General features: G+C 35.4%; 2 protein-coding genes across 2 annotated transcripts in view; one reads left to right on the forward strand and one right to left on the reverse strand.

The window, feature by feature from the left end:
- The window catches only part of LOC137405935 (uncharacterized), a 488,140-nt gene that overhangs the window by 17,584 nt on the left and 442,732 nt on the right, over positions 1-27,824 (forward strand). The gene's annotated exons all lie outside the window — the stretch shown is intronic.
- On the reverse strand, positions 831-27,421 carry LOC137405790 (DNA polymerase kappa-like). The gene is made up of 12 exons (XM_068092193.1): positions 27,300-27,421; positions 25,583-25,701; positions 23,809-23,961; positions 22,828-23,164; positions 22,090-22,189; positions 19,861-19,991; positions 10,658-10,782; positions 7,708-7,874; positions 4,883-4,918; positions 4,224-4,323; positions 2,060-2,231; positions 831-1,861 (listed from the first exon to the last, which is right to left on the reverse strand). The coding sequence occupies exons 1-12, from the start codon at positions 27,391-27,393 to the stop codon at positions 1,029-1,031; spliced, it is 2,367 nt and encodes a 788-aa protein (XP_067948294.1). The 5' UTR covers positions 27,394-27,421; the 3' UTR covers positions 831-1,028.

Consider the following 27,824-nt stretch of genomic DNA (forward strand, 5'->3'; position numbering starts at 1 on the left):
AAATGCTGCGGCATGTGAGATTTGAACCGCGGCATTCAGCTTGGCAGCAAATGGATAAGCTGCTTGTGAATATCTGCACCTGGATTTCTGAGAGTATATATATGATGCTTCCAGTTTCTTAGCACATGCAACCCATAAAAAAGCTTTCACCTCATTAGTATAAACCGCATGTGACCGTCCGAGTGACCGTCCAAGTGACTGTGCAATTAATGTTCATCAAGCTGTTTGTGATGAAAGAATTTAGGAATATCATTTATTGTACACCCTTCTAATTCTATCAGCTTTTCCATGACTTGCACCAGACAGAAATTACTTTTTTAAACTAATTGTATGCTCCTTCAACCCCAAAAGATGAATTACAGTTTTGACCTCTTTTCGCATTTTTAATCAAATTTGTTATAAAACTTCAGAGATAAACCATGCGTTTGGTTAGTCACCATCGCTTTCGCTTTATGCTACAAGTTAATTTTTTTACATTACACTGAAAGTAAACCTGGTGACTGGAAGAAGTAAGTTTTAAATAATTAAAATTTTGAACGCCAATTTTCCATATAACAATTAATTTTTTTCAGTTCAAATTAATCTTATTTGTTTTTAATCTAATTTTAATAAGTATCTTTATCTTTAATAAGTATCTTAATAAGTTATCTCATGTATCTCTTGTGGAAGACTCCAAGAATGTTTAGCTATTGTAAAAGCCTAGGTTGCTCGCACACGGGAAAAATAAAATTAGCGATATGCAGAGGTGAATTAATCTGATCACACAACAGACTTTAACCAACCATGAGAGCAAGTCAATGATGACTTGTACTAATGTGCCAATGTTAAGGTAGGCGAGATTTCATTGAGTAGAATAAAGCAAAAACATAATAACATGAACATTTGCAACAATATAGTGCTAAAACAGGCGCTTGGCTAAATATATAAAAATCTATCTATTGATATAAATAAAATAAAAAATAGCATGTTTTCTAAAATATAATTCAATAAAATAAAGTGAACACATATTAAGAAATCAGGAGGTATGTTCAATCTGAGTCTAGAGTTATGATGTCACGGTCAACTATCGTTCTGGTATTCTTTCTCCTGGTTTGTCTGTTTGCTTCTAACACCAATAATTGCTGGGAACCATTTTTCTTTTTTAGCTTTTCTCTTGAAGTGACTGCTTTACGTTTGTTTTTCTTACCGTTTCTCTGAACATCGACTGGCCTTCCACCAGATATATAAACGATATCTTCATCGCTCGACTGTTGGACATCATCCCATACTGATTTGGTACCCGTAAAATAGCTGGCAACAGTTTTGTTGGTTTCTTTGGCATGAATTTTACCAGATGGAACGGGCAATTTTGCTGCGACGTTTCTGTTACGCGTTTTGCTAATCGCCCGAGTAGAGTTTGATGGATCAGTGTCGGCAGATTTCATGACATTTTTAGATCGCCGAGGAGTAGAAGAAAGAGGGTATTTACCACATGTCATGTCAAAATTATCTCCTGCCGAATCACTGTCTATTAAGCTGCATACAGTCACCTCCCCTGCGCTACCAGCCTGTAAAACTTTCCTAGGTGAAATTCCGAGTTTGTTTTCCCAAATGTCCTTTCTTTTCAAAGCAAACCTGTCAAGACTATCTGGAGGAGCTTTATGATTCGAGCAGCTAGATTTAGAGTTGCATTGCAACGAAGAAGGCTTGTAGTCTGCCATATAGGCCAGCAAGCCCAATGAGGACTGGCTGCTCTTTCCAGTTTTTATTTTGCTGCTGCGGTCAATGGATTCAAAAAATGATTGAGAATTAGGATCAACCTTTGTAACGGTTAACTTCTTTTGCTTCGCAGAATCTGATGAAAAGTTTGACATTCGGACGCCTGCAAGAAACGGTAGAAAATCAACATCAAGACACTTTCATAATTGTCATAAATGTATGGTTCGTAGCAATGCATATAACTTATACACAAGCGCAAGTCAAACACAAAACGCTGTGAAATTCTAAAGTTGAAACGAAGCTGTCAGTAGGAATACTATTGAACTGAAAACGCATCCAACCAGCAGGTTATTTCAATTACCCATGAGCCTCAGCACTAGCGGCTTAGGATGAGCTGCCTTAATTTCTGTCCTGAGCAAAGAGCAGGCAGCCCTGTTGATTTGATCTCCATCATTTGTGACTGACGCGAGTGACTGAGATCTGGTCTTCAATTCAAAAGAGGCGAGTTTGATCTTCAGAGTAACAGTTCGTCCCTGATAAAGCCAGACAAGATCTATGACAGTGGTGCTCAGTCATGAGCTAAATTTTTTGGTATAGCTCAAAATTGAAAAATGAGATGCATTTTTTAGTCTTTTCCAAAGCACTTCATATAATTTATATGAATCAACAATGTGTAACATTGTGTAATAACAATACATGCACATGCTGAATGGCATGATACAAAGAAAACGATATTATATGCCACTATAGTCAAATCATGACTTTTGATCACCTAAACATACCAATTTTTCAAAATGCGAGAATAAAATTGATGAAGTACTAGCCTGGGCAATTGAAGTAATTTTTAAAATACGATGACCAAAATTTCTTAAAACATTCCTGCTTTATAAATCAGCACGTATATAAGCAGTTCTCGTTTACATGGTTGGATTGTGTGGCGTTCGAATAGTACTTAAAGAATAGAGAAAGCATAATATTATTATGCTTTATTATTCATCTTGAGGTGTTGACTGATGTTCTAAAAAAAGAATCAAGGAGATTGACCAACCAGAAGCTGAGATATAGCCAGCCAAACACAGGTCTACCAAAAACAAAAGTGTTTTGGTAATCATCAATATATGACGTATGAAATCGACTTGTGTGTCATTGGTCAATTAAGCCAACTAATGCGCTCTCCTATAACAATCACGGCGTTTTAATTGGTTTAATCCCTGGAAGTATAGAACAATCAAATTGGTCCTAACAATCATCGCTCCTAGAATTCCGAACCAGTCCCTCTGACGTGTAGATTAGTTTTAGCATAAAATAATTACACGCATCTATTATTTCGCAACATTTCGCTATCTTGCTAGTTCAGCTCAGTTTTGTTGTTCTCCTACTTAGCTTCCCTATTCAGACTCATCTTTAGCGTTGTTCAGATTTTTTAACTAAAGCTAATAAATAGAATCAATTAAATCAATCATCAATCTCGGTTATCATTTGGAATTTTCTACAAATTATATTAGTTACATCATTTATTTTATATGCAGTTATATTATTATTTTGTATAATATGCATTATGAATATTATATAAATCATAAAAAATAATCATAGATAAGATAATAGATCAATAGAAAAATCAAAGCAAAAGTTATCGTTTTCTTTTCTTATAGCAAGAGCAGCACGGTCAAGTTAGTCTTTTTAAGATTATGGCTGTAGTGAACTTCCAGTCTGTTAATAGTGACGATAATCATGAAAATCAACTGAATGCTGCAGTAGATACACAGTAGAAAAATGATGAAGGAACAAAAAGTCCCATTCCTATTTCGTATTCTAAACAAACTGCAATCGCGGATATCGCATATAGACTATACACGCGCCGTTCGTTGAACAGATGATCTTCGGAGCAAATCCGTGGAGATCGAGTTAAAATTTGAAGCACAATAGTCAAAATCTGCTCTTCTGCTTTAAAAAATCATGGCGAGTGGTTGTGGGCAAATGCCTTTACCACACAATGTTTGGATGATTTTCCTGAGAAACCAGAGCTAGTATGTAAATTATTTACTATCGCGAGAAGCGTTTCACATCTCGTAGCCAAAACAATCATTATAAGTAACGGCGGTAAGGGTGCGCAACTCCGGCACATGACCATTAAGTCGATTTTATACGTCATAGTTTTCGGGATTTTCGAAGGGTTTTCCTCTGATTCTTTATTAGGTAGACCTGTGTTTGGCTGTCTATATCTCAGCTTCTAGGGGGTCAATCTCATTGATTCTTTTTTTAGAACATCAGTCAACACCTCAAGATAACTAATAAAGCATAATAATATTATGCTTTCTCTATTCTTTAATAGTATTTCAAACCCTTTTTATTTTTAAAATCAATGATCAAAAATACTGGACTGAGCGATAGTAAAGGTAAAAAAGAAGAATCACAACAATTTTTTCAAATTAAAGCAACTAAATCGTGCGGCATTATGAGCAGACTGGAGATCAGTGAATAAAGAACAAGTAGGTAAGAGTCAAAACAGGTCACTTTACACTTACCATTAGGTTACCAGCTGACTGGAGATCTTCAGAAAGCTCCAAGGATAAATCATAACACATGTTGAAGAGCTCATTGGGGTCACTAATGTTCCTAAATGTTCTAAAGTATAAAATATCACAAATACACCATAAATAACCATATTTAAACATACCATATGTAAACATATATACTTGCATATGAACATATCTATATTTCTCAAAGCATGTCCGTGTGTCGTATGTCTGTCAGCATTCCGGCTATAGCTATTATTAGAATAGCCTAGCTGGGCAACAATGCTGACACAATGTCATTGTCTACCGGCATTTGAAGCTTACTAACTACGTTAGTGGAATTTTCCGTTGGCAATGTGCCAGGCCACTTGGCAATGGCCTGTAACTTGCTGGAGAGTTGCCTGCCAGCAAGTGGTAAGCAAATCTCATCACTTCTTATTATTTATAAGCTGATTTTTAATACCCGGGCAACGCCGGAAGGCACAGCTAATATAACCATATATTAACATGAAACTGTCAGCAACAGGTTTCATAATGGCATCTTTCAACAAAAAATATTTCCAAATGTAGAATTTATAAAGCCACATAAGTATCAGGAGAATATGAGTTGGCAAACATTGTAAAAAGGAGTTGAAGCGGATGCCAAATACTATGTTGTTAATGCTAACCTTTCCACACTCTTGCTCTTTGGTCCCTCGTCACTTCTACAATCATATGGTATCCCATTACCTAAGCTTCTACTGCGAGTGACACAGCAACTACTCCTAACTCACACTTAATAACAATAAAATGCAGCTGAATAATACATCAATTCATACAATTCTGAGGCTATCTAACAGGTATGAAAACTCGTTGCTATGAATTTAACAGGCCAGAATGGTAGAGCTAGTAGGTTTAGTGAATATAACTAGTACATAGGGCGTAAGAAAATAATTAAGAATTTCAGATTACTGGGAGTTCTGCAATTACAACCGGTATGCAGCGGTGCGAATGTTTGTTACGTTATTCTTGTGATATCCATTAGTTATACGAACTAGTTATACATACTAGTTATATGTTGTAGTTATACATACTAGTCATATGTTGTAGTTATACGTACCAGTTATACGTACTAGTTATACGTACTAGTTATATGTACTGGTTATACACACTAGTTATACGTACTAGTTATACGTACTAGTTATATGTACTGGTTATACACACTAGTTATACGTACCATTTATACATACGGGTTATATGTACTAGTTATACGTACTAGTTATACATACTAGTTATATGCTGTAGTTATACGTACTAGTCATACACACTAGTTATACGTAATAGTTATACGTACTAGTTATATGTACTGGTTATACACACTAGTTATACGTACCAGTTATACATACTGGTTATATGTACTAGTTATACGTACTAGTTATACATACTAGTTATATGTACCAGTTATATGTACCAGTTATACGTACTGGTTATATGTACTAGTTATACGTGCTAGTTATATGTACTAGTTATACGTACCAGTTATACGTACTAGTTATACACACTATTTATACATTCTAGTTATAAGAACTAGTTATACGTACTAGTTATATGTATCAGTTATACGCACCAGTTATACGTACTAGTTATACATACTAGTTATATGTTGTAGTTATACGTACTAGTTATACATACCAGTTATACGTACTAGTTATACATACTAGTTATACGTACTAGTTATACGTACTAGTTATATGTAATGGTTATACACACTAGTTATACGTACCAGTTATACATACTAGTTATACGTACTAGTTATCCGTACTAGTTATACATACTAGTTATATGTATCAGTTATATGTACCAGTTATATGTACTGGTTATATGTACTAGTTATACGTGCTAGTTATATGTACTAGTTATACGTACCAGTTATACGTACTAGTTATACACACTAGTTATACACTCTAGTTATAAGTACTAGTTATATGTACTAGTTATATGTATCAGTTATACGCACCAGTTATACGTACTAGTTATACAAACTAGTTATACATACCAGTTATACGTACTAGTTATACGTACCAGTTATACGTACTAGTTAAACGTACTAGTTATACGTACTGGTTATACGTACTAGTTATACGTACTAGTTATATGTACTAGTTATATGTACTAGTTATACGTACCAGTTATACATACTAGTATAACTGGTATAACTGATAGTTAGACGTACCAGTTATACTAGTATGTATAACTGATACGTATAACTGGTACGTATAACTAGTACGTATAACTAGTACGTATAACTAGTACATATAACTAGTATGTATAACTAACACGTATAAATAGTACGTATAAGTAGCCCTTATAACTGGTGTGTATGACTAGTACGTATAACTGGTACGTATAACTGGCACGTATAACTAGTACATATAACTAGTATGTATAACCAGTATATATAACTAGTACGTATAGCTAGTACATATAACTAGTACATATAACTGGTACGTATAATTGGTACGTATAACTAGTAGGCCTACATATAACTAGTACGTATAACTGGTTTGTATAACTGATACATATAACTAGTACGTATAACTAGTACGTATAGCTGGTACGTATAACTAGTACATATAACCAGTATGTATAACTAGTATGTATAACTAGTACATATAACCAGTCATACAACTGGTACGTATAACTAAAACATATGACTGGTACATATTACTAATGGATATTACAAGTGTTAAGTAATAAACATTCGCACTGCTGCATACTGGTTATAATTGTAGAACTCCCAGTAATTGGAAATTCGGTAGCAAGTTTTGTGAACCCACAGATGTTTTTGTGAATGAAAAGTTGACATCAGGATCCACTTACTACATTGTAATAAAACGAGTTTTCACAACAGATGGTTGGAACAAACACTCTGAGACAGCAAAGATTTGCTCAACTGAACGTAAACTACGCCTAGTAAAAATATATAAACCAATCACCTATAGTCTTATGTAACAAGATAGAATTGGTTTCCTGTGTACGATGAGCCAGGGCCTGATGGCTGGTTCATACTATATCGTCGTATGTCAGTGCTGTCCCCACGGGGATTTTTAGTCAACTAGCCACGCCGTAAGCTGATGGCATCGTTGAGACAATGTGGATACACCAGGAAAGACTGCAGCTGTCAAACTTTCTTGATAGTTCGCGGCAGTCTGTTTCATGTGCACCACTTTAGCGATGGTGGTTGGCTGTCACGGATTGCTTGATCTATGTTTTAATTCATGACATTTGGTGCAGGACTAGTATTTCATCGTTTCCACAACCGCATTGTATAATAAAAACGCTATGTGGTGGACTATTCGCAGATGTGAATGTGGATGGGTTTGTAATAGATTATACGTTGTTATCACAGACGTTCACCGAAAAGTTGCGGGATTAATACCGACATACGGCAATGTAGTGGGAACAAACCTTTAATGTTCAAATATATAACACATGAAAGCTGATTGATAAATACCTTACGACATTGTTAGATCCAAGACCCATGTATACTGACATGAAGTACTCAAAGCTTCCTTCGGAGAACAGGAAGTACAAAATGTCTCTGTGTTTGTGAAAGTCTTTGCATGTCGAAATATCAAACGCCAGCAGTTGTTTCTCAGAGACTTTTCCTATTCCTGGTATCTGCAACAAGTTTATTCAAGAACCTGCTCACCACTTTAAAATGTGCATAGCAATAAGAAATTATGCATGGCAGCACACCCACATGCTATGAGACCAACTAAAAGTTGCTAGCTATACCAGAACTTCAGATTATAAAAATTAATCAGCAAAAATGTGAATCAAAATTTTTCTAAAGGAGGTAATAAAGGCTGCTGCTCATGAGGAATGTAATGGCTTGCCTGTCGACAAGGTGTTGTTTTATGATAATGCAAGCACATTAGCCAGAACAATTCGGAGCTTGAAAATACTGATAGCATGTGCTTCTTAATGTTATATTCCATGCTTTTTCTATATTTCTCAAAGTTTGTTGTATGTGTATTTGTAGGATTGATTGTCCGGCTATAGATCTTAAAATCTTGGAATAAATAATCCGTTCCAAAGAAAATTCGACCTCAGACCCCGCCGTTTGTTAGTCTGACGCCTTACCCTCTAGACTACAGAAATCGAATTGCTAGCTTGCCGATATAAGTCATTATATGAGAGCAAATACCTAACCGCTTTGCGTATGTTGCGGGTCATAGCATAACATCACGAGAAGCTGTTCGCTCACATTATCAACTGGGTAATAGCGAGCAACTCTCACTACTTCTCATTGTTTATACGAAAATACACTTTTCTCATGATATGGGGTTTGAAAGTTAGAATGGCAAATATTGTTATATGTTAAATACAAATCTATTTTCTGTCCAAAGACTCTTCTATTACCCGGGCAACGCCGGGTGGAACAGCTAGTATATACAGTGAAACTCGGATAAATCGCCCTCGCATATATCAAACACATGGTTAACTCGAATGGATTTGCTTGGTCCGTTCCCACGCAATGATAAATGGCTTTAGATGACTGGACCGAAACTCCGTTAACTCGAACATTTTTTTGCCAAACGGCTACCGAGACGGTTGTTACTATCGCTTTAGAATATCACTTTATTCCAAGCCATAGAGATAAACATCGACTTTTAGTAGTTCTTAGACCTCGTTATTACCAACATCGGCAAATATTTTCATTAACGACTTTTCTAAAGGTTTGCAAAAATCAAATTTTACCAAACATCCGCTTAGCGATAAGCCCTCCGAAAGCAAGAAAAGCGAGGTAAAATTTGGATAACTTTAAAGTAATATCGGCAAAATTGATAATGTGTTTTTAATAGTAAAGCAGTTTTGTAATAACTGACTTACTGCAAAATTGATCTTGGTTAAAACGCTCGGTAGAAAAATACGTATGTATTTTTGCTGAGCGTTTTAATCGCGATCAAGTTTTGCCAATTTTAATCTGAGAATGTCCTGGCAGTCACATCACCTAAAGCAACAAACAAATCTCAAGTGATAGAAAAATATCTATACTTTCTGATTAAAAATATTTAAAACCTCACACGAGAGACCCTTTAACTTGCAACAAGCAATCTATGCTTTTGATTTATATATAGTTCGTATATGTACATGCATCTACTGATAAATACGTGCACTTATGACTGTCCTGATAACTTGAACGCTCTAATAACTCGAACACTTTTGCTCGGTCCCTTGAAGTTTGAGTTATCCGTGTTTCACTGAATATATATATATTTCTAAATATTTGTGCATATGCGTGTCTGTGTATGTCCAGCTATAGTTATTAAAATTTTAGAATTAAATTTTGAATTCTGATGGATTTGAACTCAGAGATTACAACCGCAAGTTTTGAATCCGCACGCCCTGCCGCTGAGCTATATAAAGATATATGATGTTATCATATACCATGTAGTGTATGCACACGCTAATTGATGTATTACTTGAAATTCTATGAATTCCATTAACTTTATGTAACACGATGCTTTTTTGTCTTTTCTTGAACTTATATTTTCGGTTTTGCGCAAGGTTCAATTACTATATCGCAGTCAAGGCCAATTCTTTTCAAGCGGACAATCGTATTATCTCTGTGGGAAGAGCCTCGACATTCTCTCCCCGTTCGGTCAGACAAAGACAGTACAATATCTCATCCTTACATTTGTACCAGTATCAAGAGGTCCCAGTATAGTCTTATTCAAAGTTTTGATGGATAGCTTCTGGTGGAACAATAATCTATTTTATACATTCACACATCTATGCAAGAATTGTTATTATTAATTCAACATATTCTGGATTTATATTTTGTTTTCTCAGTTCGTATTAACTATATCATTACCAAATCATATTTTATTGTAATCGTAGTAAAACAGACTTAATTTAGCTATTACTTGCTAATCATTTCACATTTACATTTAAACCTTTTTATAGTTGCTTTATGTTGTTTACTAATTTATTTCACCTGCACATAAAATTATCCTCATGATATGAAGTTTGAAAGTTACAGTTGTTTGGCAAAGTTTGAAAACCTTTACAGTTGCTTTTTTTATACCTGGGCAACGCCAAGTAGTACAGCTGATAGCTTTATATTCCAAAATATATTAATAAAATTAAACATTAATCTTTACTATAATAAGAGCCATGTCCGTTCAAAGCTGTGGTAAAAGCGTTAGGAAAAAAGGGTGCATCGCATAGAAATCGAACCCAGATATTAGGCTCACCGGCCAAGAGTTCTACCATCTGCACCACCCAACCACCTTTGCACATCTAAGAATAATTGAATACATAGTTATTACACAAATGTACAGGGCTGCCAGCTCTGGTCACAGCTCCCTAAATGTACTACCCTTGGGTATAGAGAGAACAGAGCTGTGACAAAAAGAGAGAAAGCGAAGAAACGAGCAGTGTTGACCTTATCTCACCTTTCGTATAGGCAAGTCTTTGACAAACTCCTGCACATGTTCGACATCAAATGGCAGCAGGAACTGACCATTTGGTTTGTTCCTGTCAGAGCATATCTTAGCAAGTAGGCTGTTTGGTGCAATACCTATAGACATAGGCATTATGGTTCAGACCCAAACACTCCATGAACAGCAATAACCATGTACATGTTCATAAAATAAAATCATGTGATTGCTAAACAGCGCTTGTTCGGGAATACCAGCAGTCGGCTTCTATACATTAGAGAATATATTACAAAAAGCTATTACACAAAGATTTTTATACAGGTAGAAACCACAGTTTGCGCCCTTCTGCTAGCAAGAATGCGCAGTTAAAAGTATTGCATTCACCTATGGCTTTTGCAACCATTAGCAACCACTGTTTCTATAGCAACCAACATTTGTGTTGGATACTACAGAAGGTAGTACTGAGTGTGCCACTGATCCAATGTTTGCAACAGCACAATCTCGGTCTACGCTGGGGTTTGTTAGTTAAAAATGAGTTAAAGATAAAGTTACTCAAAACTTTAGTAATTTTATCAGAAAGTATCTGTACTTTTCTATCATTTGCGGTTGTTTTTGATGTTTGAGGTGATCTGATTTTCAGGATGTTTAAGATTAAAATCGACAAAACTTGATCACAATTAAAACACGTAGAAGAAAAACACATGCGATAAGATGTCACTAGTTCTCGTCATTGTGATAGTTGATATCTACTATTGCGTTCAAGTTAAAGGGCTACACGTCTCTATTCTGTCAGTCTCTGCAATTTTAGACTTCGCTATCGCACTTTCACTTGAGCGTTTTGATCCCGATGAAGTTTTGTCAGTTTTAATCTTGAAACATCCTAACAATCATATCACCTCACCCATAAAAAACAATCGCAAATGATAGAAAAATATTGATGCTTTTTAATAAAATATAGTGAAGATGTTGTGCAAGTTCATCTTTGGGAGTCTGTTTGTGTTACTGTTTGTGTTACTGTTTGTGTTACTGTTTGTGATACTGTTTGTGTTACTGTTTGTGATACTGTTTGTGTTACTGTTTGTGTTACTGCTTGTGTTACTGCTTGTGCTACTGTTTGTGATACTGCTTGTGTTACTGCTTGTGTTACTGTTTGTGTTACTGCTTGTGTTACTGTTTGTGTTACTGTTTGTGATACTGTTTGTGTTACTGTTTGTGTTACTGTTTGTGTTACTGCTTGTGTTACTGTTTGTGATACTGTTTGTGATACTGTTTGTGATACTGTTTGTGATACTGCTTGTGTTACTGCTTGTGTTACTGCTTGTGTTACTGCTTGTGTTACTGTTTGTGATACTGTTTGTGTTACTGCTTGTGTTACTGTTTGTGTTACTGTTTGTGATACTGTTTGTGTTACTGTTTGTGTTACTGCTTGTGTTACTGCTTGTGTTACTGCTTGTGATACTGTTTGTGTTACTGTTTGTGTTACTGCTTGTGTTACTGTTTGTGTTACTGTTTGTGATACTGTTTGTGTTACTGTTTGTGTTACTGTTTGTGTTACTGCTTGTGTTACTGCTAGTGTTACTGCTTGTGTTACTGCTTGTGTTACTGTTTGTGTTACTGTTTGTGTTACTGCTTGTGTTACTGCTTGTGTTACTGTTTGTGATACTGATTGTGTTACTGTTTGTGTTACTGCTTGTGTTACTGTTTGTGTTACTGTTTGTGATACTGCTTGTGTTACTGTTTGTGTTACTGTTTGTGTTACTGTTTGTGTTACTGCTTGTGTTACTGCTTGTGTTACTGTTTGTGATACTGTTTGTGTTACTGTTTGTGTTACTGCTTGTGTTACTGTTTGTGATACTGCTTGTGTTACTGCTTGTGTTACTGTTTGTAATACTGTTTGTGTTACTGTTTGTGTTACTGCTTGTGTTACTGTTTGTGTTACTGTTTGTGTTACTGTTTGTGTTACTGCTTGTGTTACTGTTTGTGTTACTGTTTGTGATACTGTTTGTGTTACTGTTTGTGTTACTGTTTGTGTTACTGCTTGTGTTACTGCTAGTGTTACTGCTTGTGTTACTGCTTGTGTTACTGTTTGTGTTACTGTTTGTGTTACTGCTTGTGTTACTGCTTGTGTTACTGTTTGTGATACTGATTGTGTTACTGTTTGTGTTACTGCTTGTGTTACTGTTTGTGTTACTGTTTGTGATACTGCTTGTGTTACTGTTTGTGTTACTGTTTGTGTTACTGTTTGTGTTACTGCTTGTGTTACTGCTTGTGTTACTGTTTGTGATACTGTTTGTGTTACTGTTTGTGTTACTGCTTGTGTTACTGTTTGTGATACTGCTTGTGTTACTGCTTGTGTTACTGTTTGTAATACTGTTTGTGTTACTGTTTGTGTTACTGCTTGTGTTACTGTTTGTGATACTGTTTGTGTTACTGTTTGTGTTACTGCTTGTGTTACTGCTTGTGTTACTGTTTGTGTTACTGCTTGTGTTACTGCTTGTGTTACTGTTTGTGTTACTGTTTGTGATACTGCTTGTGTTACTGCTTGTGTTACTGTTTGTGATACTGTTTGTGTTACTGTTTGTGTTACTGCTTGTGTTACTGTTTGTGTTACTGCTTGTGTTACTGTTTGTGATACTGTTTGTGTTACTGTTTGTGTTACTGCTTGTGTTACTGTTTGTGTTACTGTTTGTGTTACTGCTTGTGTTACTGCTTGTGTTACTGTTTGTGATACTGTTTGTGTTACTGTTTGTGTTACTGCTTGTGTTACTGTTTGTGTTACTGTTTGTGATACTGCTTGTGTTACTGTTTGTGTTACTGTTTGTGTTACTGCTTGTGTTACTGCTTGTGTTACTGTTTGTGATACTGTTTGTGTTACTGCTTGTGTTACTGCTTGTGTTACTGTTTGTGATACTGTTTGTGTTACTGTTTGTGTTACTGTTTGTGTTACTGCTTGTGTTACTGCTTGTGATACTGTTTGTGTTACTGTTTGTGTTACTGCTTGTGTTACTGTTTGTGTTACTGTTTGTGATACTGTTTGTGTTACTGTTTGTGTTACTGCTTGTGTTACTGCTTGTGTTACTGCTTGTGTTACTGATTGTGTTACTGTTTGTGTTACTGCTTGTGTTACTGTTTGTGTTACTGTTTGTGATACTGCTTGTGTTACTGTTTGTGTTACTGTTTGTGTTACTGCTTGTGTTACTGCTTGTGTTACTGTTTGTGATACTGTTTGTGTTACTGCTTGTGTTACTGCTTGTGTTACTGTTTGTGATACTGCTTGTGTTACTGCTTGTGTTACTGTTTGTAATACTGTTTGTGTTACTGTTTGTGTTACTGCTTGTGTTACTGCTTGTGTTACTGCTTGTGTTACTGTTTGTGTTACTGTTTGTGTTACTGTTTGTGATACTGTTTGTGTTACTGTTTGTGTTACTGTTTGTGTTACTGCTTGTGTTACTGCTTGTGTTACTGCTTGTGTTACTGCTTGTGTTACTGTTTGTGTTACTGTTTGTGTTACTGCTTGTGTTACTGCTTGTGTTACTGTTTGTGATACTGTTTGTGTTACTGTTTGTGTTACTGCTTGTGTTACTGTTTGTGTTACTGTTTGTGATACTGCTTGTGTTACTGTTTGTGTTACTGTTTGTGTTACTGCTTGTGTTACTGCTTGTGTTACTGTTTGTGATACTGTTTGTGTTACTGCTTGTGTTACTGCTTGTGTTACTGTTTGTGATACTGCTTGTGTTACTGCTTGTGTTACTGTTTGTAATACTGTTTGTGTTACTGTTTGTGTTACTGCTTGTGTTACTGCTTGTGTTACTGTTTGTGATACTGTTTGTGTTACTGTTTGTGTTACTGCTTGTGTTACTGCTTGTGTTACTGTTTGTGTTACTGCTTGTGTTACTGCTTGTGTTACTGTTTGTGTTACTGTTTGTGTTACTGCTTGTGTTACTGTTTGTGATACTGTTTGTGTTACTGTTTGTGTTACTGCTTGTGTTACTGTTTGTGTTACTGTTTGTGATACTGCTTGTGTTACTGTTTGTGTTACTGTTTGTGTTACTGCTTGTGTTACTGCTTGTGTTACTGTTTGTGATACTGTTTGTGTTACTGCTTGTGTTACTGCTTGTGTTACTGTTTGTGATACTGCTTGTGTTACTGCTTGTGTTACTGTTTGTAATACTGTTTGTGTTACTGTTTGTGTTACTGCTTGTGTTACTGTTTGTGATACTGTTTGTGTTACTGTTTGTGTTACTGCTTGTGTTACTGCTTGTGTTACTGTTTGTGATACTGTTTGTGTTACTGTTTGTGTTACTGCTTGTGTTACTGTTTGTGATACTGTTTGTGATACTGTTTGTGATACTGCTTGTGTTACTGTTTGTGTTACTGCTTGTGTTACTGCTTGTGTTACTGTTTGTGATACTGCTTGTGTTACTGCTTGTGTTACTGTTTGTAATACTGTTTGTGTTACTGTTTGTGTTACTGCTTGTGTTACTGCTTGTGTTACTGTTTGTGATACTGTTTGTGTTACTGTTTGTGTTACTGCTTGTGTTACTGCTTGTGTTACTGTTTGTGATACTGTTTGTGTTACTGTTTGTGTTACTGCTTGTGTTACTGTTTGTGATACTGTTTGTGATACTGTTTGTGATACTGCTTGTGTTACTGTTTGTGTTACTGCTTGTGTTACTGCTTGTGTTACTGTTTGTGATACTGTTTGTGATACTGCTTGTGTTACTGCTTGTGTTACTGTTTGTGATACTGTTTGTGTTACTGTTTGTGTTACTGCTTGTGTTACTGCTTGTGTTACTGTTTGTGATACTGTTTGTGTTACTGCTTGTGTTACTGTTTGTGTTACTGTTTGTGATACTGTTTGTGTTACTGTTTGTGTTACTGCTTGTGTTACTGCTTGTGATACTGTTTGTGTTACTGTTTGTGTTACTGCTTGTGTTACTGTTTGTGTTACTGTTTGTGATACTGTTTGTGTTACTGTTTGTGTTACTGCTTGTGTTACTGCTTGTGTTACTGCTTGTGTTACTGCTTGTGTTACTGTTTGTGTTACTGTTTGTGTTACTGCTTGTGTTACTGCTTGTGTTACTGTTTGTGATACTGATTGTGTTACTGTTTGTGTTACTGCTTGTGTTACTGTTTGTGTTACTGTTTGTGATACTGCTTGTGTTACTGTTTGTGTTACTGTTTGTGTTACTGCTTGTGTTACTGCTTGTGTTACTGTTTGTGATACTGTTTGTGTTACTGCTTGTGTTACTGCTTGTGTTACTGCTTGTGATACTGCTTGTGTTACTGCTTGTGTTACTGCTTGTGTTACTGTTTGTAATACTGTTTGTGTTACTGTTTGTGTTACTGCTTGTGTTACTGCTTGTGTTACTGTTTGTGATACTGTTTGTGTTACTGTTTGTGTTACTGCTTGTGTTACTGCTTGTGTTACTGTTTGTGTTACTGCTTGTGTTACTGCTTGTGTTACTGTTTGTGTTACTGTTTGTGATACTGCTTGTGTTACTGCTTGTGTTACTGTTTGTGATACTGTTTGTGTTACTGTTTGTGTTACTGCTTGTGTTACTGTTTGTGTTACTGCTTGTGTTACTGTTTGTGATACTGTTTGTGTTACTGTTTGTGTTACTGCTTGTGTTACTGTTTGTGTTACTGTTTGTGTTACTGCTTGTGTTACTGCTTGTGTTACTGTTTGTGATACTGTTTGTGTTACTGTTTGTGTTACTGCTTGTGTTACTGTTTGTGTTACTGTTTGTGATACTGCTTGTGTTACTGTTTGTGTTACTGTTTGTGTTACTGCTTGTGTTACTGCTTGTGTTACTGTTTGTGATACTGTTTGTGTTACTGCTTGTGTTACTGCTTGTGTTACTGTTTGTGATACTGTTTGTGTTACTGTTTGTGTTACTGCTTGTGTTACTGTTTGTGTTACTATTTGTGATACTGTTTGTGTTACTGCTTGTGTTACTGTTTGTGTTACTGTTTGTGTTACTGTTTGTGATACTGTTTGTGTTACTGTTTGTGTTACTGTTTGTGTTACTGCTTGTGTTACTGCTTGTGTTACTGCTTGTGTTACTGCTTGTGTTACTGTTTGTGTTACTGTTTGTGTTACTGCTTGTGTTACTGCTTGTGTTACTGTTTGTGATACTGTTTGTGTTACTGTTTGTGTTACTGCTTGTGTTACTGTTTGTGTTACTGTTTGTGATACTGCTTGTGTTACTGTTTGTGTTACTGTTTGTGTTACTGCTTGTGTTACTGCTTGTGTTACTGTTTGTGATACTGTTTGTGTTACTGCTTGTGTTACTGCTTGTGTTACTGTTTGTGATACTGCTTGTGTTACTGCTTGTGTTACTGTTTGTAATACTGTTTGTGTTACTGTTTGTGTTACTGCTTGTGTTACTGCTTGTGTTACTGTTTGTGATACTGTTTGTGTTACTGTTTGTGTTACTGCTTGTGTTACTGCTTGTGTTACTGTTTGTGTTACTGCTTGTGTTACTGCTTGTGTTACTGTTTGTGTTACTGTTTGTGTTACTGCTTGTGTTACTGCTTGTGTTACTGTTTGTGATACTGTTTGTGTTACTGTTTGTGTTACTGCTTGTGTTACTGTTTGTGTTACTGTTTGTGATACTGCTTGTGTTACTGTTTGTGTTACTGTTTGTGTTACTGCTTGTGTTACTGCTTGTGTTACTGTTTGTGATACTGTTTGTGTTACTGCTTGTGTTACTGCTTGTGTTACTGTTTGTGATACTGTTTGTGTTACTGTTTGTGTTACTGCTTGTGTTACTGTTTGTGATACTGTTTGTGATACTGTTTGTGATACTGCTTGTGTTACTGTTTGTGTTACTGCTTGTGTTACTGCTTGTGTTACTGTTTGTGATACTGCTTGTGTTACTGCTTGTGTTACTGTTTGTAATACTGTTTGTGTTACTGTTTGTGTTACTGCTTGTGTTACTGCTTGTGTTACTGTTTGTGATACTGTTTGTGTTACTGTTTGTGTTACTGCTTGTGTTACTGCTTGTGTTACTGTTTGTGATACTGTTTGTGTTACTGTTTGTGTTACTGCTTGTGTTACTGTTTGTGATACTGTTTGTGATACTGTTTGTGATACTGCTTGTGTTACTGTTTGTGTTACTGCTTGTGTTACTGCTTGTGTTACTGTTTGTGATACTGTTTGTGATACTGCTTGTGTTACTGCTTGTGTTACTGTTTGTGATACTGTTTGTGTTACTGTTTGTGTTACTGCTTGTGTTACTGCTTGTGTTACTGTTTGTGATACTGTTTGTGTTACTGTTTGTGATACTGTTTGTGTTACTGTTTGTGTTACTGTTTGTGATACTGTTTGTGTTACTGTTTGTGTTACTGCTTGTGTTACTGTTTGTGATACTGTTTGTGTTAATGTTTGTGATACTGTTTGTGATACTGTTTGTGATACTGCTTGTGTTACTGTTTGTGTTACTGCTTGTGTTACTGCTTGTGTTACTGCTTGTGATACTGCTTGTGTTACTGCTTGTGTTACTGTTTGTGATACTGTTTGTGTTACTGTTTGTGTTACTGCTTGTGTTAATGTTTGTGATACTGTTTGTGATACTGTTTGTGATACTGCTTGTGTTACTGTTTGTGTTACTGCTTGTGTTACTGGTTGTGTTACTGTTTGTGATACTGCTTGTGTTACTGCTTGTGTTACTGTTTGTGATACTGTTTGTGTTACTGTTTGTGTTACTGCTTGTGTTACTGTTTGTGATACTGTTTGTGATACTGTTTGTGATACTGCTTGTGTTACTGTTTGTGTTACTGCTTGTGTTACTGTTTGTGATACTGTTTGTGTTACTGCTTGTGTTACTGTTTGTGATACTGTTTGTGATATTGTTTGTGATACTGCTTGTGTTACTGTTTGTGTTACTGCTTGTGTTACTGCTTGTGTTACTGTTTGTGATACTGTTTGTGTTACTGTTTGTGTTACTGCTTGTGTTACTGCTTGTGTTACTGTTTGTGATACTGTTTGTGTTACTGTTTGTGTTACTGCTTGTGTTACTGTTTGTGATACTGTTTGTGATACTGTTTGTGATACTGCTTGTGTTACTGCTTGTGTTACTGTTTGTGATACTGTTTGTGTTACTGTTTGTGTTACTGCTTGTGTTACTGTTTGCGTTACTGTTTGTGTTACTGTTTGTGTTACTTCGTGTAAGTAAATCCAGGGAGGTAAATAAGCAGATCCTATCAGACCATCTGGTTAGATCATAGAATGAAAATGACATCACTCTTAGTTGCTATGGCTCAAAAGAAGTTCAACTGTTTGCTAACTAAGAAAACGAGGCAGCAAGACAAGACATGTCAGCACCGCTGTTTTGGTATGCATTAAAGGTTGAATTGCAACAAAATTCACATTACAGTTATTTGGTATCAAAATATTCACCATGTTTTACTCTGTTGCGTTGTAGGTGCCAAATATGTGGAAATGTGATTACAAGCTCTTAAAAGCTCAAAAATGAACAGTTAATCGCTGCCAACTCGAAACCGCCGTCGATCAAAATCAGTTTATTTCTCTGACGTAGTCAATCCATTTGGTTATTGTCTTGACATTAAAGGCTTCACAATATTAGCATGAGTAGTGTCATGCCACACAATATGAAGTTGATCTTTGCATTACACGAAAAATTAAAAACAATAACAACAGGGAGTGTTAAAAATAGGTAAGACTGTGATTGAGATTGTTAACCCTACAGTACCCCTTGTAACATACATGTGTATATGTAACAAGTTTGGTGGAGTTGCCCTACCACGATTACGCATTTAAGTAAAAACTTTCCCTTAGACCAAAAAGAGTAATATTTTAGCTATACAATGATATCAAATTTGATTGGTTTACAACAGGTTTTGTGACCTAGAGCTGTTTTTATTTAGTTTTCTCTGAATTTGAAGCAACTTGTTAAACCCACCATAATAGTGTAGTAAAATATTATAATATAAACTGGTGTAATAATATTTAAAATGCAATTTTTGTTTGCATATTATAAAATATAGGCACAAATTGATGTAAATTGAATCGAATATTCTACTTAATTTTCAGTCTGGGTATTGCGAGATTAATGTGAACATATGAAATATGTTCACATTAAAATGCAGGAGATGTTGCTGGCTAAAATTGCCTGCTAATGTAACCATGACTCATCCCTTTGAAGCACCATTAGGGATGAAAAATTAGCCTTAGATCAAATGCCAATGGCTACCTGCACTAGCTGTCAGTTTGGTTTTGAGATGAATCCTGTGTCTCATTTCTTTTACAGCCTCTTCTATACTCAGACCAAATGTTGTGGTGCGAGGGTTGAATGGAAGACTACACTGAGGGCACAGACCCATTCTACAACGCAAATTCCTATCTAAGGATGACTATCTTATATTCTACTATATAATGTACTATATAATCTACTATATATTCTACTATCTATAGTAGTTTAGCAACACAATTATGGACCAACCGATAGTTATAGCAAGTAATGTTGCTGTAACCACTTTTATAAGAGTTTTTGAGTCAATCAAACAGCTTACTAAGGTTATTAACTGGCATGGCCTTTTATTTTCTAAATATAAACATAATTCTACAAAGAGAATGACACGCAGTTGCAGGTTTGCACATTGAAAGTTTATGCAGGACTGATCAGATTTACTTAGGTTCATCAGCTTCTCTTGGATATTAGGAAAGTTTGAAAAGTGAGCAAAAGGCCAACATTCACGATCCATTAAAGTAGAGGCTAGTAACGATGGCTGATTAGGCTGGTAAAGGATGACAGCTTTAGCCTTAGAGACATGGTTTAAATTTATTACAGGGGAGGAACTACAGAATGTTGAACCGGCTTAATAGGAGATCAGGACTATAGTGAGAGATGACATCATTTTGGTTCCCTCTCATAACTGTATAATGCAAGTTATTGCGCAAACTTACTCAGTTTTGACCCCTGACTTTTATAATAAACTAACAAATGTTGTAAACAAAGAAATTTAAAGAGTTATGTTATCTCATTATTCCTGTTTCATATTTGTAAACAAAGAGCCTTAGGAATTATCCTCCCCAGTGGTAGTTACAGTGCTGTGCAAAATTATGACACCTCCCTCAATGTTTTCAAAAGTCATAAAATGTCTCTATTTTGATCACTGTTACAACCTCAAATTTCCATTTAGTCCTTACAATATGCATATCAACAGACTCAAAATTTTGTGCCGAAAGAATGGTATAAGGTGCAACTATGTACATTGTATATAGATACAAATATTTGTAGCTAATCAAAATATCGCACTTTGTATTTTTCAAATGGCATGTTATTACCCGTATCAACATTAACTTAAATGGTTGGTAAATTAATATTTTATTGTTATATTGTAATATCATAAACATTTGAATAGAATATGATAGGAAATTAATTAATATTTTAAATTTAATTGATCACACTCAGCTTTAATTAGATTTGTCTCACATTATTCTGGTGCCACTAATCTGTTAATTAGATTTAGATAGCCGGTTTAACACAAATTTATTACATACTATTGTATAAAACACAAAACTCTGCATTCATTGATATATACGTTGTTGACAATAGTGTGAGTTGGAGGTTGGAAGCCCTTTAGAACTGCAAACAGCTCAAAATCGGAGGGGTCTCATAATTTTGCACAGCACTGTATGTTGGTACACAGTTTTGTATAGTGAGGGAGGTAACTCCCTTTTGCAGATTATTACAACCCTTTTGCAGAAAAAAACATTTCAGACGAAACTATCTATCGCTAAATAATGAACTAGTCAGCTGATGGTCCATCATTGACAGAGTCTCAGGAAGCAAGATATGGTAAAAGCGGTAATCTGCTAGCTACCTCTCTTATACCTACTCAACCACTTGCAATTCAACAATGAATCAGAGTTTAAAGGTCAGATGCACACGCGTTATTTATACGGTATGTCCTATGTGGAAAGCAAAACAGACAAAATAATTTTCCTATGCTTGCCCCTTATTTTCTATTGCTTCTGTAGATAATGTAAACTATAGAAAAATTAAAACGGTGATAATTGAAGCTTTAAACAATTGAAATCAGGCAGAGCAGTCATACTCACAGTAAAGCTGGTTTTGAAATTCATACTTTGGGAATTTTTGAAACATCAAACTGTATCTTCCTATGTTTACAGTTAAAAGATGAGGGAGTGTAAAATTACTGATGAACATTGATGAATATTGATACTGATTGGAATAAATGTGAAAAAAATAAAATCTCTTACTTTAGCTTTTCATAATGTGAAACATTTTCCAAGAATGTAAATATAAAGAAATCAAACTAACAAGTTTCAAACATCGTAAAAAAGGGCTCTATGTTTAAGTTATAAAAACTTTATTTTAATTTGTAAAAACTTAAATTTTATCTCCAAAACTATTATTGTAGATTTGTGAACGAGCAAGGACATAAACATGCCATACCCTAGACAGTCTGCGGCAGGTTGTACAGGAGATGGAGCAGGAGATGTGCCTAATTTCTTTTCAGTTTTGTCTTCTGCTCCAACCACTAACGATTCTCTATCTGTATTAGAGAAGTTATATAAAATATCTTTACCATATCTATTGCGTGTATCTGTAAAACTCAAAGCCCGAGCGTGTATCAACTGTATACTATGCTTTAATGATGAACTTACACAAAATATTAGTAGATTTTATCAAAAGGTATCGGCACTTTTTTGTCATTTGTGATTGTTTTGGATGATCGAGGTGACCTGACTGCCAGGATGTTTCAAGATTAAAATTGACAACAATTGATCTCGGTTAAAACTTTCGGAAGAAAAATACATGCCAAAAAGACGTTAGTAGTTGAACTGCTGCCTGTCTTTCTTGTTATTGATGTCAGCTATTGTGTTCAAGTTGCAGCGATATGTGTCTCTATTCTGTTTGTACCTTTGCCAAGTGCAAGACGTCATAATCACACTTGAATCTCACCGTTTAGGTCACGACGAAGTTTTATCGACGTTTATCTTAAAACATCTTAGCAGTCAGATCACCTCGAACATCAAAAACAAGTGCAAATGATAGAAAAGTGCCGATATTTTCTGATAAAATCTACTAAAATGTTGTTTAAGTTCATCTTCAAAACAATCCAAAAAACTGATGAATGGATGGAACTGGATGAATCATACAACAGCAGGCTATGTTTGTTCTCTAACATACTCTTAACTGTTGAGTGATTGGTTGATTGTCTTGTTGCCACAGCAGTGCTCTCACATCTGCAAGAGTCATCGCTGTATTCCGGCAGCGTTCTCTCTGACTCATCCAGCTCCTCCCTCCTCTTCATGTGCTCGGTGAAGTCTATGTATGCCTCATCCAGACTCATGGGGCTCATATGAGGATCATATTCTCTGAGGATAGCTTTTATGACTCGACTGACAGCCGTGTACTTGGCCATGCTCCCTGGCACAAGAATGAGCTGTGGGCAAAGTTTACGGGCTATGAAGCCTGGCATAGCAGCCCGTACACCATAGCGCCGAGCGACATAGTTGGATGTTGACTGCAATCGACAAAACAAATCCACAGATGAAAAACTATACCCGTCGTTACACACATGTATAATGTAGTACGGTCTGTGCAGGTGGATCTTGGGATTTGTTTTAAATCTATGGACTTTTCATGATTATCCAATTAGTAATAGTACTAGTAACAGTGATTGTTTTTAGTTTTTAATAATAATAATAATAACGACATAGCCCTTAGTAATAGTGATAACTCTTCTAACTTGAAGCAGTTATCAAGTTGCTACTCACGATCGTACGTGGAAGGACCAAAAATGTGTCTAAGTTTATCCTGCAGCACAAGCAAAAGCCGATGTAAGTTTACTTGGAATAAATTGGGAACAAAATCTTTATCATAGCCCATGTAGTTCCAAATGTATTACAACTTATATACACCATTGCGAAGTATTAGGTTTTACCAAATTTTTGATAATATTCAAGTAAAAAAAGCAGCCTGGCATCAAAACAGTTAATGTTTTGGAGCATCAGTCCAACTTCTTAACCGGCTAGCTAGTCTATACATGTCCTTAGAGTATCTGCACTCTGTAGATATTAGATTATCCTTATAAAACTACCATTTCCATCAGAGTAATGCCATAAACTTGCTAACATTGAACTATTACCGGACACGATAAGTAATTACCAGCATGGCTTCATCTCCTACAGCCATGGGAACGTCTCGCAATTTGGGATTGTCTCTCATCTCAACAGCAGCGTAAAAGGCATCCATATCCATGTGCACAATGTAGCGGGTGAAGTCATACTGCTGGTGGAGAAGTGACAAACGCTTGTCTGCCTGCGCAAGATTAATAAATTGATTAACATTTAACAGTTACGGGAAAGGTTTTATCAGCTGATGTTTTGAAGCACCAATGTTTAGCATGGTCCAACACTCAAACGAATATCCAAGCCAGTAATTTTACTAAGTGGTTAGTGGTTAAAATTATACATCCAAAATGATACAAATTAACTCCGTAATACAAAAAACTTCATTATAGCTGATTACATACGGCATATATACATGATTACATACGGCATATATACATGATTACATACGGCATATAGACATGATTACATATGGCATATATACATGATTACATACGGCATATATACATGAAAATCATATGAAGTCCATGTAGATTATTAGATGAACACAAAGCAAGAAAAGAGATATGGAAAAAATAAGTTTAAAACAATGTCCATGTCTTTTAATATTTGCGCATTGATAATATTGTCGATTAATAATGATGTCCGGTTTTCTATAATCTTACAAATTAAAAAAAACGGTGATAGTTGCTAGCAGAATTAGCCAATGAGAGACAAGCAAGTAAATTGGTTTCAGCAATTACCAACATATGCCAATGTGATTTCAAATAGGTGTTCAACTTATACATCTACTTACGATTATGAATTTTAAGCGCTGCAGTTTGCTGAGCTTTCCAACTATATCGCAGTAGATGTGATGCAGTTTACTTTTTAGGTGAAATAATTTTCTTTTAAATATTTTTCATTACACCATTGACGACAGTCCCAGTACAAATAAAACTTTTGTTCCTAATTATGCTGTACAACAACCATAAAAAAGGGTAACAGTTAAGCAATAAAATCAAATACATAATTTGACATATAGCGTCTAAAATACCTTTCTCTTATAAGAAAACAGTTATTAGGTGAACATTTGTTAGTAAAAAGGACGGAGCAATTCAAAGGAGAAAAACTAACAGTCAGAGACACTAGAGTATTAACAAGACTAACAGAGGTAGTAAGATGACTAGGGTATACTAGCGAACATACACGCAGCATCTGTCACTAAGGTAGAGTACTTTAGAATTTATTGTTGCAGTCCTACTGCCAGCAGTAATGAAAATAAATAAAACACAAAATAAAATTTATATTACAACACGCACAGTAAAACTTTTAACATTACAAAGTGTATGCTCATAATCTACTCCAATATTACCATTCCTTACGGTGTAATAGTGTTACTATTTCTCATTTATTAAACGTGCTATAGTAAAATTAAGTGTAAATTTCAAATAGTTAATACAGTTTCATACAGTTTCAATATACAGTTGAATAATTCACAAATAAATTATTTTACTCATTCCTACCAGGTACTTTTCCAAAAGCCTCTGCTGGCACACCTCTTTACATGCTCGATGGAAGCTGCCTTTCTGATTCGTTTAATAACAGATTTGTTAATAACGATACAGGTGCGTAAAAACTATTTTTATTTTAAAGTTATGGCAGCAGAGATATCTTTACTTCTGGATGAATTGTGGGAGTGCAGCATAAATGAAACATTACAGCTGGTTTGACGCACATTTCCTCAATAAAAAAAAATATATATATATGTATAGTCTATCCGGATTTTTGAATGCATAACTTAACAAAGAACAACAATGCACATCTCTTACCTTTGCTTGGCACTCTGCCAGCTGTGCTTCAGAAGCCTGAGCAAGTTTTTCTTTGAGAGAATTTATTTTCTCTTGTATCGCTTGGTCTTTTTTCAACTCATTTTGGTAAAACTTGGACCCTAGATGAGTTGGCACAGAATAATGATAGAAATAGCCCTAGATAGAATGTTAGCAGTTTGGGCTATTCACAAACCAATAGGATGAAAGAAGAGGCATGAAATTGTCCAAAAGCAAAATTATAAAAATCCCATACATTTTTTAGCAAACACAATAAAATATGAGGTTTGAATTTGGCAAACAATCTATAAATAATCAACAATAACAATAATCAACCGAAATCAGTGATGTAGTTGATACAAATCAAGATTTAGTTAAGTTTAAACTAGATTTACACGACTGTTGATACAAACGGCTCTATACGTTCGCTGAGTTTCAAACTGAGAATTGAATTTCATAAATTCAAACTCTGTAATATTGAGATTAGACAAACAATAAATCATGTCAGAATACAACAACTACGGATAATATCAACAGGCTTTAGTAATGAAAGGCCCAGCACAACTGTTACAAAGGAGATAAAAATAGATATGTCTATAACATTGAATCCCTTTCTGTGTAATAAAAAAAATATGTTATACCATGTTTCACATCCTTGCTGGGCTGAGCTAGCTCAAATAGCAACTTGCAAAAAAGCTAAACAGTGGTGATATGCATTCAGAGTAGGCAGTACCAGAAAAAATAAAGGGCGCATAGGTTTTGCTGGCAGCATTGCCGAAGAAAACAAAAAAAGTTGTAACCCACGAAAAGAAATAAACCTAAGCTGCTAGACTAGGAAAAGCGAAGAGAGAGCATTCAAGGCAATTTGTAAAATTGGTAATTCGAGTATTTTCTACAAATCATTAGCGGTAAGTTATAGAAGAAAAAATATGAAACCATGTGCGACTTCATATTATTTCTTCTACACAATGCTGAAGATGCTCAAGCTGAAGTCTGGGGCCTACTGGAAGTATTTAGAGTCTGTCACTAACACCTTGTGCCAATAACAAGCAGAGAGTGCAGTAAAAACAATATGAAAAAACACTAAAGCTTCAAGGTCAGTAAAAGGTCAATAAAAGGTCAAAACAAGGTCAGTATATATAAGCAAATAAATTGAAGAAGAGTGGACAGAATTCAAATGAAAAAGATAATGAGAGATTTTCAGGAGTCAAGCTGTTACAGGAAATCGCATTTTATGTGCAAAGATAATGAAATTGATGAACAGCAATAGAGCCCTCAAGATTATAGAACACAGAAACATTAGTCATCTCATTTGTTCTTGAGGCATTTGAAATCAATACTAACAGATTAGTGCTTTTTCGGTTTAGCCAATTTAGAAGCTGGCCTATTATATGTGACAGTGGTCCTATTATAAGCAAACCTACAACAGTCAGGTTTGCTTCAGAGTGCGCGAATCTCAAATAAGGTTTGAGTCAAAAAAGTATGAAGAAAAAGATTGTTTGGTGATCTAAGAACATATTGATATTTCAGGGAAAAACAACTATGCGCTATATCCCTAAAGAATGTGATCAATAATAATTATAACAATCTGTAGCCTACTAAGTGATAGGCACTTAAACACCATTAATGTATTAGGATGATATTGTAAATGCTTTTTAAAATGTCTAAACAAGTCATAACAAATGCAACTGTACATTCGAGACTATAGCGTTTAGGCTACCTTTGCTAGCCTCATAAATTATTTTGTTGATCTTTTCCTTGTCAAGCCCTTCCATTCCAGCTTTGTTGTCATTGAGCCCGATCCTAGCAGCCATAGCCTTTCTGTTTTCGCCAGAAAGGCTAAGATTTTGATCAGTGCTTGCTTCAGCATCTTCAGTTTGAGGCCTTTCAGATACCTCATCCATGCCAGCAGCAAAGATAACACTTCGGTATATTCCTAGCGAAGTTGAAAATAGAATACATTTCCAGCTCGCAACTTTCATTATTTTACATAGATAATTGCAAAACTCGATCATGTCTATTTGCCAAACTCGATAACACCTATTTCTATTGTGACATAAAAATGACAATCAGAGCAGCTCGTTTACAGTCATTTTTTTTAAATTGGCGCCGTTTCGCTGCATGCAACAAAGTTGAACGGAAGGAAACTATAGCAAAACCAAAAAAACTGACAATATTTATAAAAAAACCTGCTGGCCGTGCTGTAACAGCCTTTGTTTAAACTTTTCGGCTAAATTTTTCACAT

The sequence above is a fragment of the Watersipora subatra genome, chromosome 10 (assembly GCF_963576615.1).
Source record: "Watersipora subatra chromosome 10, tzWatSuba1.1, whole genome shotgun sequence".
NCBI lineage: Eukaryota > Metazoa > Bryozoa > Gymnolaemata > Cheilostomatida > Watersiporidae > Watersipora > Watersipora subatra.